Source organism: Lontra canadensis, unplaced genomic scaffold (assembly GCF_010015895.1).
Source record: "Lontra canadensis isolate GAN:19392208 unplaced genomic scaffold, GSC_riverotter_1.0 scaffold42, whole genome shotgun sequence".
In the NCBI taxonomy this organism is placed as follows: Eukaryota; Metazoa; Chordata; class Mammalia; order Carnivora; family Mustelidae; genus Lontra; species Lontra canadensis.
Genome location: NW_022631036.1, coordinates 15,740,598 through 15,755,409, shown reverse-complemented (window position 1 = coordinate 15,755,409; position 14,812 = coordinate 15,740,598). Strand labels below are relative to the sequence as shown.

Sequence of the window (14,812 nt, the reverse complement as noted above, 5' to 3'; positions counted from 1 at the left end):
CATTTTTAAAGAGACCAGGTCACATTGCCCTTTCACTCTCAGCTGGACCAGAACATTACTTGGTATCAAGTTTAGTTCACATCAAAATACTTAAAATCAATTATTAAAACAGATTTCTTTTGCTTTCTATGACTACATTAGAACAGAGAATGCCAGTGCCCTAACAAGTGCCAATGGAATTCCCTGACAATTCTTCTGTTCATTTGGCTGTCTCAGGCAGGGCAGTGTCCCAGCCTGGGAGAAGAGAATGGGCCTCCACACCTCCATGAAATAGGTTCCTTTGAAAGTGGTTATGGCGGGTCTTCCCAAAGGTAAGATGTACTATATTACTAAGTTGTTTTTTTTTAACCCCGAGATCAAGACGCGTGCTCTACCAACTGAGCCAGCCAGATGCCCCTATCACTGTCTTTAAAAATAAAATATTCTTATAGTTTCTTCCTTTTTTTAGTGACCTTGTCTTAGAAGCCAAAGCTGCATTTTTTTCTATTCTCTGCTCCAAAGCTGAGCTATCTATTGCTACTAAGTTTTTACACACATATACATATATATATATATATGCCTATTACATATATATAATTTTTAAAGGATCATTCTCTATAAACTCTTGTAACTTTTTTTTCACCTGAGAGAAAATGAAAACTTCTTTGTTTGTATAGTCTTCTACCACTTCTTCCTCATGAACTCTAATCATAATAATGTGAATTCCTAAAGAGGGGTGGCCGAATTAAGCTAGGGCCTTGTTGTCTACCATAAAATACTACTTGCAGAGGTGTATACTCAAAGTCCTCAAGGCTTCCTTGTGTTCAGGAGGAAATTCGTGTTCCAGGAAGCTGTCACTCTGATGATATCTATTGGCTCAAATGAAGGGTCATGTCCTTTGGCATTTAGTCTGGTTCTCGCAGGCATGGTCAGATCTTTGAAGAAATAGGTCTTTTCCAAGTTAGGCCCTCTAATGTCTAAGTACTAAAGAAATAAACTCGAGTCATACCAAGTTTTTGAAGAGAGTCTCATGAAGGATCACTGCTTTACACAGAGATTTTTATCTTTTAAAGCAAATCACATGGCTCTTTTTGTACTGACACACCAAGGGAAGTTTATGTGAGGAAATCAGAGTCGAACAGTTTGTGCTTTGTAAGTGTCAGTAGATTTTTTTATTCCCACCCACTGCTGTTATGCCCAGATATTCCAACACCACCCATGTTTTGGTCTCGTTTCTTAACCTTTAGGTCATTTTGGCCCCCTGTGAGATGGCCAACTTGAGCCTTTTAAATTACTTAAAAGTGTTCCAGCTTCAGAATTTCAAACTTTCAAGTTCTTCATTTGGACCACAACTTGTTACCCTCCCCCACTCCTTCATCCCAACAACCAGCTCATTGGTGTGTTCTGAGGTCCATCCTTTCCTATTTTAAAGGCCTCAATTGTCATTCCCCATCTGGGTTTGCTTGCCTTCTTCCCCATACCACCCTCGCTCGCTCTCTTTTTTTTTTAAGTTTTTTTTTTTTTAATTTACTTATTTTAGAGAGAGAGAGAGAGAAAGCAGGGGGAGGGGCAGAGGGAGAAGACCTCACGCAGACTCTGCACCGAGCATGGAGCCCGATGAGGGACTCAATCTCACAACCCTGAGATCATGGGCTGAGCTGAAATCAAGAGTCAGATGCTTCACGGACTGAGCCACTCAGGCACTGCCCACCCCCATCCCACTCTTAAAGCATTTATCTTAGAGATGGTTTCAGTAACACCATGGATTCTTTCATTCCTTTCGCCTCCTGCACTGCGTTTGAGAAACATCATTTTGGATAGCCCCAAACCACTCCACTTCATTCCCACACACCAGTATTGCTAGAAAAGTCATGTAATTAAACGGCTGGAACTTCACTCCCATTTGAAGATTCTGGTTTTCATCTTTCATTGAATTCCCATTCATTTCCTGAAGGAGCTCTCTTAGCTTTTGCAATCTTAACTTGAAAAATAGTTTATCTCTTGGAACTTCCATTTCCTTTTCTGTTCAGTGGGGAAGATGGACTATAGCAGTACTTCTCAATCTTTAATGGGCATAGAATCATCTGGGATCTTGTTGAAAATGCAGATTCTGATTTGGGTCTGGTGTACCTAGGGATGCAATGCTGCAGACCATGTCTTTAATAGTATTTTGAGTAGCGGCAAATGAGCTCAAGCTTACATTAAAATAATAATGCAACAACACTTGTGAGTTTAAGTCCGCATCATCATCTCACCATTCTCACTGTCAGCAATGACTTAACTAGGATCTGCAAGCCACCTGTCATGAGTCTCTTCAGCAATTTTTGCCCTTTCCAATAACTTTCCTATCCTGACCTTTTCTCCCTTTTCTTCTCTAGGTTACTTTTTCTACTTGCCTCCATTCTGTCCCTTCTTAGTGACTTGAGACCTTGTTCTCTTCAGTCAATCCCTTTCCACTGGCTCTTTTCCCATCTAACTGCAAACACCTTTAGGCTTGTGGCCCAATAAAACCATGCCTTGCTGGGGTTAGTTTAGTAGACAGGTGTCTCAAGGGAAGGCACCATCTCTACCCCCTGGTTTCTTTCCAGTTAGGCATTCCTACCTGGGTGGCCTGCAGACACTCAAACTCAGCCACTTTGGAAACCACTCATCTTCACCCCAACAGAGCGACTTCCTGCCTTACTTTGTTATTTTTTCTTATTCTTTCCCCTTACTTGCATATTTATTCAGTTAGCAAACTGTGTTGATGTTTACCTTCAAAGTGTCTGTTGTGGGCAGTCAACTCTTGACTACATTTCCAAAAGAAGTTCTTTTTTTTAAAAAGCTTTGTACATGAAGATATTCATAATAGTGTTATTGATAATAATACTGTAAATAACTAAATGTACAAAACAAGGGAATGAAGAAGTAGGTATAATTTTAAATGTTACAGTAGTTAAAATGATTCTTTGTGTGTTGGCATGGATTAAATCAAAGAATATCTACAAAATGACATGTCTAATATGATCCCATTTTTTGAATAGGGAAAGGGAGGGAGGGAGGAAGGCAGGAAGGAAGGAAGGACTGACCTATGGGAGGAAAGAAACACCTGGATAAAAGTATCTTAAAGAAATAACATCTTGTTGATTCCAAAATGTTAATAGGTATCTCTGGGTGTTAGAATTGTGGATGATTTTTACTTTCTTCTTTTCATTGTCCGCACAGTCTGGAAGTGTTACAACATATGTGCCATACTCCACTGAGGCACAAATATGGTAGATACTAAGATTCCCAGGTGAGTGTGAGGCATACACCCCACAGGCAGGTTTTACATAAAGAATAAATAAATACATCTTTAGCCAGGCCAAAGATGTAAAGGAGTCAGAGGAAGGAAAAAGATAAAGAGGTTTCTTTGGAGAGAGTCATTGCCAGTCTCTGAGTTCCTTGGGTGTCCTCTGACCCCAGGACCCCAAGAAAGATGCCTCAGTAGGACGACTTGGGAGATTCTCCTCAAGTATGGGTGACCCAGAGTGCTGGTGTCTGAGAACACTGAAGCTTCTGTGGATGGGGCCTGAGTCTGCCTGCAAATATTGAAGAGGACAGAAGGGTTGACAAGGGTCATCAGAAAGAGAACCAGAGAGGGCTCTGCCTTGAGAGGTCTGATGGGAGCCAGATGTAGGAGGGAATTAGGGTTGTCTTGGGCTGGAAGGGAACTTCTGGGTGCTCAGAGGGTTGAAGAAGTAGCTGCAAGTGGCCACCTACCTATAAATATGTATGGGCCCAGCAGAGAACCACTGAAGGGCCTAGAAGATGGCCCAGAGAAGAGCATCTTCTCTGCCAGGCTCACTAGAAACGCAAGCTTTAAACATCTGCTAGGCCTAGAAAGTATCAAGCCACCCATTCTTACCTACCCTCCCCATCCTAGATTGCCCACCCTCCACCTTGGCTAGGGACGATTTTGAGCCAAGAGTGATTACGGAGGAAAAGCCGACCATGCTTTCCACTGGAGGCTTTAATCTGAAATCAACTTAAGATGATAGATTAGAAATGATGTAGTGCTGTTTGGAATTTTTGTGGTTTTGGAACTGGATATTCTCATTTCTGGATTGAGACTGCATTTGTTACTTAAAGTGACCATAGCACCGCATATTATTGAAGGAACAGAGAACTAATGGGACCTGCCAGTTTTCAAGTAGAGGCAAGAAGAGTGTGAGAGGAAGAATCACACTGTAGTTTTATCACAGTCTGTTCATCATGCCTGTTACTAGAACCTAGATGCCTGTTTCCATAATTTCTTGCCCCCACAAAGGTAACCACTATCTAATCCTCTAACAGTAGAGATTCGTTTTGCCTGATTTTGTACTTTATATAAATGGAATCATTCAGGATGTGCTCATCTGTGGCTGGCTTCTTCCTTTCAGTCGTAGGTGAGGTCCATCCACAGTGTTGCATGTAATTGTATTTCATTCATTTTTGTTATTATACAGTGTTCTGTACTGTGAATGCACCACAAATTATAGTGCTGTTGATGGGCATTTAAATAGCTCCTAGTTTTTGCCTATTACAAATAGCACTGCTTTGAATAGTGTATTACTTTTTGCAATGGGTGGAGAGTAATTAAAAAATCCCTTGCAAGTATTCTTTTCCTTCCATTCTCATGATGACTACCCCAGTTCAGGACTTCAGAAACTTCCACTTGGACTATTAGCAATAGCCTCCTGATTGATATCCCCATGTACAGTTCATCATATACACTGCCACCAGGTTTATAGTCCCAGAGCACAATTCTAATCTTGCTGCTTCCCTAACTCAAAAGCATTAGATGTTTCCCTATTGCCTTCTAACCAGAGCCTCTAAGTTCCTTAGCTTAGGCAATCAAGGCCTCCTCCCTGCATTTGTATCCTAATCTAGAACATTTGTGAGTCCAAGTCAAGCTCTTTTTTAAATTTTTTTTTAATATTTTTATTTATTTATTTGTCAGAGAGAGTGAGCACAGGCAGACAGAGTGGCAGGCAGAGGCAGAGGGAGAAGCAGGCTCCCCACCGAGCAGGGAGCCCGATGTGGGACTCGATCCCAGGACACTGGGATCATGACTTGAGCTGAAGGCAGCCGCCTAACCAACTGAGCCACCCAGGCGTCCAAGTCAAGCTCTTTTTTCTCCTGCTGCTTTTCTTTTCTTGCCACTCCCACTGCCCCAACAACTAACACCCCTGCTAGAGTTCTTGTTGTCCTAAGCTGAGCTCAGACACACTTCTTCCACCAGGCAGCTTACATTCCCTATGGCCCAAGGTGATTTCCTGTTTACAGTGCTCTGTTGGACTTGACCTCATGTATCATGAACTGCCTCCTGCTAGTGTTGCTTTCATTCATGTTTCATCTTCCCCACTGATGCAGCCCCCAGCTGGTTCATCTCTGCGTGTCCCAGAGCAGCCAGCCCAGCTTTTTACCCATAGAAGGGGCTTAATACATGTTTGTTGAATGACTTTGGGGAAGTTGTCTGAAAATGTCTTCCTGATTTTCACCTCCAGTTCCCACTTCCCCTTTGAGTGAATTCCCCTCTTGCTCCACAGTAATTTGTGTGTGAGCTGACTGACTCAAGAACAGTCTCTGGTGTGTGATGCTTTGGCTGATCCTCAGGAAATAATGAGAATTTCTCAATGCCACTCTCTCTGATTATTACCATTTAAACCCCCAATGTCTTAAATGAGCGAATATTTATTAGGCTTCAACTATGTATATGGCACAGGGATAACTGAAATGAAATTTGCTATACACCTGTAAGACGTCATTCCAGAATTTTTTATCTTGGAAGTGTTTTAGATCTGTTGTCTGGTTGACTTTTGAAAGTTGTCTTTGTTTCACCCCTGTGGATGAAATGTACTCTGGGAGAAGTTTGGGGACCTCAGCTGAGATTCATCATGTCATTTCAAAGCAAGGAGAAAATTAGATTGGAGCATTCTCTTGCTTTCCCATCAATAATTATCTTCTCAAGAACTAGTTCCTAAATTAGTGACTGAAAATATTGTTTATAACATCAGAAATCTCATTCATTTGTTCTCTCCTCCATTATCCCAAGAGAGCCTGACTCTTTCTGAGCATCAGAGATGACTTAGTTTTGTGGTAAGAGAAGAGGAATTAGAGGAAGCCAATTAGGAAACCTCAAGGAAGAGGAAGTGTCTCTAGTCTAAAGGGAAGGCTATTGAGTCTTATTTCCTCTCTGTTCCTAACTCACTCTCTTGGTGCCTGGCCAACTTCTGTACCTCCCTTTCCTCACCTGACCAGGGGGCTGGAATGAGGGTAATGGTGAAGGTGGTGAGTAGAGTAAATAAAGTTAAATAACATTCATAAAGACCCCAAGATGATAGCCATGAAAATCTTACCAACGAACTGATTGATGCTTACGGTTCCCATCCCCGCCCGCAGCCATGGGTGAGGCTGCATGTGTGTGGGACAGGGTGGGAAAGAAAGGGCTGCTTTCCAAGCTAAGAAAAATAGACTTTCACTTCTGAACAATAGCAGAGTGCAGTGCAGGCTGGTGCAGTCCTTGGTTTCCTGCTGTACTAGGGAGACATCAAAGCAACAGCCAAAAGTCCAGTCCTTATTCACCAGTGCCCTCCCACCCCTTCATAAACAGAGCTCTAAGTTGAGTTCAGATCTATTAGGTGGCTTATTTTCACTGCAGTGGTTAATTTCTTTTTTCTCTATGCCTTTAAGGTGGGTACAGCATGCTTACCTGTTTGAGAGAAGAAACCGAGGTCATAGTCGTCAGATAGTCTGTGGCCAGGCTCAGATTGTAATTCAGTGCTTCTGACACTCATAGCAGAGCCTGACCATGTTCAAGACTCCCACCCCTCTCTTCCCCTTCTGATTTTTCACTGGAACATTTTCTGTTTTCTCAAGCTATGAAGGGCTTCCTGTGTTAACATGCCTAAGGGGAAGTTGTATGTTTAAAACCACCAACGGTTAAGCCCAAGCCGGCTGGGGTCTTCCATTGCTTCTTCCAGTATTCTGGGGAGACCCATGAGAATGCTCAGTGTTTTTCAAAATCTTTGGCTTCCAGAAACGAGATCAGTCGAGCATTTGATCTTCATTTGAGGGGAGTCTGGGAAAATAAGAGAAATATCAAAAGTTCTAAGAGGATATTACTGAGGTTTTTATAGCTAAAAATCAAGAGTGAACTGAAAACTAAAGATTTTGGCTCTAAAAAGAAAAAAAAAGATTTTGCTCTATTGAAGTGGCACGTTCCTGGGTAGTTTTAATTAAATGTCCTTTAGATTAGGCTGATGCAAGTTAATTCCCTTTCAAATAGAAGGACAGCATTCTCACTATTGGTGATGACTAAGAGAATCCAGGCACAGAATGATATTGACTGGTAAGGAAGGCTGGAGCAGGAGGGAAATGACAGCTGTGGGACTGCTATGTTGACAGACATCGTACTGTACCCACCATTGGTACTGAGGATGAGAGCACCACACTAGATGTTATGCACAAGGGGGCAGGGGAGTGTTGCTTTATTGGCATCTGGTCAGGTAAAGGATTTGAAGGGCTTTCAAAAGTGCCTCATGTAAGTCACAGAAGCACACTATACCCCGCGTTTGGTGCTTCATTTGTCCTCTTCTGCCCATAAATTATAGAACTGAAGTATAAAGAAATAATTTTTTTCCTCCTCGGACACTCAGCCAGAATGACAGCTCTCAGGAAGCTGACCATAGCTACCGGGGGAGGGGGCTGGCGGAGGGCAGGAAGAACCACAGGACTGAGACTGCTGTGAGATACAAATAGGTAAAGCTACGATTACAGCCAAGTTCTTGCCCTCGGCCCCCCGAGGAGCACCTGATTGCAAAGTGTGGCCAGGGAGCTGGGCAGAGGCCTACTTCCCTCATGCTGGTCACCCAAGCTGCTACATCTCTACCTCTGTCCTGCTTGCTATCAATCTTTGGGGCCCCTTAACCTCAAGAAACCCTAACTCTTCTGAAGTACCCCCATTACCAGTGCTTACGGCCAACTCACAGGGCATTGTGTTTCAGCATCTGCTAATATCGCATGGAAACAGAGATCAGCTTCATTCTTACATTCCCTGGCTCACTGAACTGCTAGCATAGCAACTTAAGCTCAGGACTAAATTCTTATCTTGTCTTTAAACACCATGTGATTCAGCATGTCTGCAGTCAGTCACTGGGAATATACGCTGCCACTTTTTACCTTTGCCTTGTGGGTAACCCCAACCTTCCACCTACCTCCACCCCCAGGGGAGATTGTGGGCCTTGCCAAACGGAGGGCCCCAGGAGATTTTCCAAGGCTCACAAGATGTTAAGTCATCTCTAAAATTTTTCAAAAAACCAGAAAGTCATTTCAAAAAGCCTAACTTGGTGGCCCCACAGAGAGGAAGATCAAACTTTCCACACAGACACAGCAAGTCTGCCCCCATTGGCCTGTATTAAAGCTGCAAGGGCACTGATGACTTTGGTGAAAGCGTCCCCACCCTGGGGGAAGTCCACCTGGGTGAGTAGGTTAGCTGCTACTTGGTACCCAGTGGCACACACTTCGTCTGCTTCCAGGGGATTTCCCTCAGCAGTGGAATCAGCAAAGGGATTTGTCTTTCTGAAAGATTTCCCAGAGGAATTAATTTGCCTCAGTGGAAAAATCTCAAATTCTAACATAAAATCACTGACGTTTTAGGGTTTTAGAATTCGGGTTTCTCATTCATCCACAAATCTCTTCAAAGAGAGATAATTAAACATAACAGAAAACACAAATAGTGAGCATGCATATTCACAGAATTCTCTCAATGCTTGCTGCATGCTAGACATGGTTTGGCATTGAGGATACACTGGGAGCAACACAGATGTGACCACTGCCCTCAAGGATGTTTTCATTGTAGCTTTCAGTTTGTGTTTGTGTGGAAAATGAGGTTTCCTCCAGGAAATATCCTTAAGAGTGTTAAAATGTATATACCATTCAAAATCCAATGCCTCTTTCAGGGCCCAGCTTAACTGCAATCTCAAAAAGGGATTAGGATGTCTTTGAACCTGTGAAATTCTCATGGCTTACAGTCTGTATGATTTTAAATATCCCATCACTGCATGGCAGGGAATACTCAGAGACGCCATATAGCAGTCATGTCTACATGGGAAGGAAAGGATTGCAGCTATGAAAACATTTCTCAGTTAGTCCCTTTCTTTCTACTGTTTGCAGTTCAATTTAAGAGTAATTTATTGAACTTGAATGAGCCAAGCTTCTTGTCAGAGGTGTCAGAAGACACAGAGATGAAAAGCATCCAGCCTCTCTTCTGCCAATCTTTGGTGAAGTCTACACACACAACTCTTTAAGTTATATCATATAATTACCAATATTTGACCATTTTGACCTACAAAAAAAAATGGCCATTGCATTTGGTTCAGGCTAATAAAAGATTCAAGTTAATGACATGCACTGGACCATATAGGGGGGAAGAGATAGATTGGTGGATTTGAACTTCTTCAAAGAGGAGGTGGCAATGAGTGGTCCTTGCAGGAGGAATAGTATAGGGAAACTAGGAGAGCTGGAGGAGTGTTTAGGCAGTGGTGCTCAGGGCAGTGCTGTGGTGTGTATCCCTGCGATAGAAATAGGCTGATGAAGTAGAAACAGAAGGCTGAAAACACAGGTATAGGTCAACTGGTAGAAAACTCTAAACTCTAAGCAAAAGACTATTTTATTCAGTAGTGCAAAGAAATGTAGGCAGGTTCAGCTCAGGACATGATCCCAGGGACCTGGGATGGAGCCCTGCTCAGCAGGGAGCCTGCTTCCACCTCTCTCTCTCTCTGCCTGTTTCTCTGCCTGCTTGTGATCTCTGCCTGTCAAATAAATAAAATCTTAAAAAAGAAAAAGAAAGAAAGAAAGAAAGAAAGAAAGAAAGAAAGAAAGAAAGAAAAGAAAGGAAGAGAGGGAGAGAGAGATCAATCTAGGCAGGGAACCAATTCAATGAGAGCTTAGAGTTTGCTCCAGAAAAAAATGATTTCAAGAATGTGGATCAACAAGAAGAGACTGTATGTGCCAGAACAGGCAAACTCTGAAAAGGGTCTAAATTCAGACAGTGGCAGTGGGAATGAAAAGCAGATCTATCCTATCCCATAGGAATAATCGATAGGATTTGGTAACTGACCAGACAGAAAAGCAACAGTAACGGCAACTGTTTCATGAGTGCTTGTTGTACGCTAGGTACTTTGTTAGTACTTCACTTGCCTTCCCTCATTTAATCCTCACAGCAGCATCCATAAAGTCAATCTTATCCAAAATTAATAGATAAGGGAATCCAGACCTGGGGATTTTGCATTAGATCGCATATCTAGTAAGTGTCACAAATGGCATTTAAGTTCAGGTTTAAATAGAAATGTACTTCTAACTACCTTATGCTGTAAGGAATTCATTCATTTGACTAATATTTATGCTCATCATTTTTCAAGTTGCCGGAGCTATACTAGTGAACAACACAAAGATTTTTGCCCTCATGGAGCTTAGTGGAGGTGGAAGGGTGGGATTAATAGTGAACAAAATTATGAATTACAGAACAGAAAAAAAGGCAGAATAAAGAATGATCATGATTATATAAGGACAGAGTAACTAGTTTTGGGGAATTGAAGACTGCATCAAGGTTTTGGCTCTGAGGACTTGTAAAGTGTGGTACATGGGGCGGGAACCGTTTTGGTGGGGGAAGAGATGAGATGATGAGCTCTGTTTTAAACACACTGGGTTTTAAGGTTCTACGTGTCTCAGTGTAAAAAACACCCCACAGGTAATTAGGTAAGACTGTGCTCCATGGGGCGCCTAGGTGTCTCGGTCGGTTGAACATCCAACTTTTGATTTTGGCTAAGATTTCTGAGGTTCTGGGATGGAGCTCTGAGTCCCCCTCCTCCCTCAGTAGGGTGTCTGCTTGGGATTCCCGCTCTCCCCCTGCCCCTCCTCCCACATTCTCTCTCTCTCCAATAAATAAATCTTAAAAAGAGAGATGGAGAGAAACTGCACTCCGGAGAAGGGTTCAGCTAGAGACTTAGGTTTGGGAGACATCAACATAGAGGGCACCTGTGGGACTTGAGTTCACCCTCCTTAGCAGCCGTACAGAGAACTCTTTACGACTATTCAGGCAGTTTGGGAATTATAGTACACTAAGATTGCTCAGAGTGTGAAGGGAAAAAAAGCACTGAAAAGGTCAGGAAGAGTTGGTCCTGAGAGTAGGGACCTGAACCAGAAGCAAGGGACAGCTTTTATCAGTGCACTTGGAAATCAGCCAGAGCTGGAAAGTACCCTGTGTGCCAGAGATGCTGTTTGCATTTAGTATTTTCTTAATCATGTTTCAGTTTTGGACTTTTTTCAGGTTAATAAAAGTTTATCTTTAAAGAACATTCTTGAGAATTGAAGCTTCCTTAAGAATCTCCTTGAGAGGTTCTTATACATTTTTTCCTTTAAATGCAAAGTGAGTTTAGGGGAAAATACATTAAGGAGGTAGGACTCCCTACTTTAGTATTACTTACAGCAGGCACTTATAGTGCCAGAAACCTTGGCATAACCTGACTTTCTAGTGCACAAATTATTTGGGGGGCGGGGGGCGGAACAATACTAGCCTAACGTCATGTTTTGTATTTTATATTGGTTAAATAGGGGTGTGCTTGGGGAAGAAGTCAAAATAGGCACAATTTTACAAGGCCACCTGTTGTTTTAAGGCCATCTGCTGTTCTCCCAGAGCTACCCAGTTCGCTTGGAATTACATCAGTTTATTCAACAACAGCCTGCTATACGCCCTGTCCTTTCTGTTCTTCAGTTTCAATCAAGGCAACTTAACCTCATGATTCCTCCATTACTCCTGTATTTCCTGGTCCGCCTCTAAGCCAAATTTACGGTTGCTGGTCAAAAGGACCTTGCCTGGCCAGAAAATTCTGCTCTTTCCAGAACCCGCTCCCTTCTGTACCTAAAGTAAACGGTTACTGTCGCAGCGGCTGCAACCCATTTTTCCCTGTAGTAGGAAGGAAAGTGGGTGGGTACAGATTAGGAACAACGCCAGCAATCCAGACACAGGCTGGATATACACGTTTCAAAACTAACAACGGACTTAAATACACCATCCATTTAAGTCCCACCGGTACACGGATCACTACTCTAGGCCCTCAGAAAGCTTTTTCGTCCTTGCTACGGCCAATTCACTTTCCAGATGAAAGCTCCAAACCACCACTACCGAAAGTCCACCCGGTAAGTGCAGCTCGCCCAGCCGTGGGACCGGCGCATGCGCACACCGAAGGCCACCCCTGCTCTCCCCACTCCCAATGAGGGGTGGGGCCTCGGAGCTCTCTCCACGCCTGAACCGACGCTAGAGTCGTGAATTCGCGCGCAAGAGCGGATGTAGCCCGCCGGTGCCCCGGAAGCAGTCGTTGCAAGTTCCGGGGGGATCTGTACGCCTGGTGCGGGAGCTACGGGGCTCAGAGACAGTGCTTGAAGTGGTGGGTGCGCCAACATGTCTCGTGGTTCCAGCGCTGGTTTTGACCGCCACATTACCATTTTTTCACCCGAGGGCCGGCTCTACCAAGTAGGTGAGTGAACCGAGTCTGCCTTTGGTCCACTCGAATTGCTCTGTCATTGTATGGCCTGGAGCAGGCAGACGTGGCCGGAGTGTAGTCCGCGGGCTGAGGCATGGTCAGAGCTGGGACGGGAGAAAGGCCGAGGCTGGGTCCAATCCCGTGGTGTTCCCACCGCTGTCTGGAGGAGGGATCCAGGTCCCGATGGCTGAAGGCCTCGCCTCTTCAGGGTGAGCGGCCGCACCTCCTGGACACAATAAAGAGTTAAGGAAGGTAGGACTACAGTTGCTGACTCTGGCTTCCTGGCGCCTCTTCACTTGTTACAGTTTGGTCTGGGTGGGCCCAACGTCCATACTTCTCTCAAGGATAATTGGCTCCTTAACCTTGCTATTGAAACGCTCATCTCCGTTTTCCTTTGTTTGCAACATGCACTTCCTTATCCTAGTTAACTGTGCATTGGCATTTAGAACCTTTTATGTGCCAGACGCTGTGCTGGTGCTAGGGGATGCAGAGATGTCACACACTCTCCTGTACTGAAGCGCACAGCTGAAAGGGAGTGACAGATACGTAAACAAACGAAAAAAAGAAAAATGTGTCAGATTACAAGTGTCTACAGGGTTCAGGACATCTTTGGAAAACTGGCAGAAGGAATGACTGTCAATTCTAGAGAAACTAGCATCTCCTTTTAACCCACATCTGAATGTTTCTAAGCAATTTAAAGCTGGTTCTGAATTGTAGGTGAGGTACGGTGAACTAGCTGTTTCCTGCAGAACAGCTTTAGTGGAAATAAACTCTAAAGTAGCTATCATTCATTCAGTGTAACAGTGTAGTGTATTGGATCGAAGTGGTATCAGGGTTTAGATTATAATTATAACCCCGATCTTTAACCTCTTGCCATAGAGAATGTAGCATCTGGAGAATCTGATGTATATCTAGCCCCGTGATTCTTTGATTTTTGAGTGAGTTTAGCACCTCAGTGCTTTGGGGAGGACAGTAATTTCATTTGTGCTTGGAAATCATAAGGAGAGAGTTGGGATATAAGTGAGGTTCTTTTTACCTGTAAACTTTAGAAACAGAGTTAAAGATAACTTAGAATGGAGCTTACCCAGTATATGGCTACATACAGTATATAATGTAGCAAAAAACAAGGGTAATTCAGTAACCCTTTTAACTCATCCCCAATTGGAAAATAGGATCAAACAAGAGAGATGCTAACTGTATCCTCAAGAAAGTTTCATTTTTACTTTCCCGAGTTTTAAAGAATTTTTCTATGTTGGGTCACTGCTTTGAATGTTCTGTATTGTGGTTTTTAATGTATGAACAGGAAAAGTCAGACCTGCATTTTGCTTTTCTATACCATATTGTGAAATCCAGCTATAAAGCAGTCTTTAATGGTTCCCAGATTTTGGTGAGTAGAAAGACTGGATATAGTGTCAGTTAAATAATTTTTTTAAATTTTAGAATAAAACGTGTGGTCCAAACAAGGTTAATATATAGACAGGATGACTTTTCAGTTCTGCCTTGTTGAATAACACATTGTCTCTGCTATCAGGGCACTAATTAGACATTGCTAGGAAAAGGAAAGTGAAAGAATAGTTAGTATGAACAAGCAGTATAGTGGTGAAGCGTTCAGGCCCTGGAGCCATAGCTGGATTCAGATCCCTGCATGCTCCATACTAGCCAACTTGGGCAAGTGATAAATAACATTAGCCTTAGTTTCTGTTTACAAAGTTGGGTTAATAATTCCTTTTTATGTGGTGGTTTTGTGGATTAAATACGATAAATGTAGAGTGCTTAGTACAGTACTGAGTGATCGGTAAATGTTATTAGATGCCTGTTTGATTTTTTGGCGCCTTTTGTTTTTTCCTGATCTATTAGATTGGTAGCTTTGTAGACATGGAGTATTTCCTTTTTTATGGTCCATCCATGCTTGGTTCTCTAGTGAAATATTTGTACACGTTGATAACACTGTAAATGCTGTTTATGAGTTTATAAACTTTAGAATCCACCAAAGACAAAGTATATAGGAAGTATGAGTGCAAATTGTTAACTTAATAATGGGAAAATAATATAGCAAAAATGAGGAGATAACAGGGAAGGAAAGATTAATGGGAGGGTGAGTGTATGCCCCTCATCTTCCATAGTTGGTACTCAAAAGATAAATGTAATCTAACGTTGATAAATCAAAAAAGTATAAATTTAAAGTTACAGTGCTAACCATAATTATAAACAAACAGTGTTTGCTCCCAGGGAGTAAGAGAAAGATTTTTTATTGTCATTTATACTCTTTAACTATGGAAAAATTTCTTTTA

The 14,812-nt window shown here is 42.7% G+C and overlaps 1 protein-coding gene across 2 annotated transcripts in view; it reads left to right on the top strand.

The window, feature by feature from the left end:
• The first annotated feature begins 228 nt into the window (after nucleotides 1-228).
• The window catches only part of PSMA6 (proteasome 20S subunit alpha 6), a 32,184-nt gene continuing 17,600 nt past the window's right edge, over nucleotides 229-14,812 (top strand). Inside the window, exon 1 of one of the 2 annotated variants that reach the window (XM_032871276.1) lies at nucleotides 229-311. In XM_032871276.1, the coding sequence (XP_032727167.1) occupies nucleotides 293-311 (19 nt within the window). In that variant the 5' untranslated portion in view covers nucleotides 229-292. Of the gene's footprint in view, nucleotides 312-12,347; nucleotides 12,516-14,812 lie in introns of those variants that run through there. The other variant, XM_032871275.1, reaches the window with a different exon arrangement.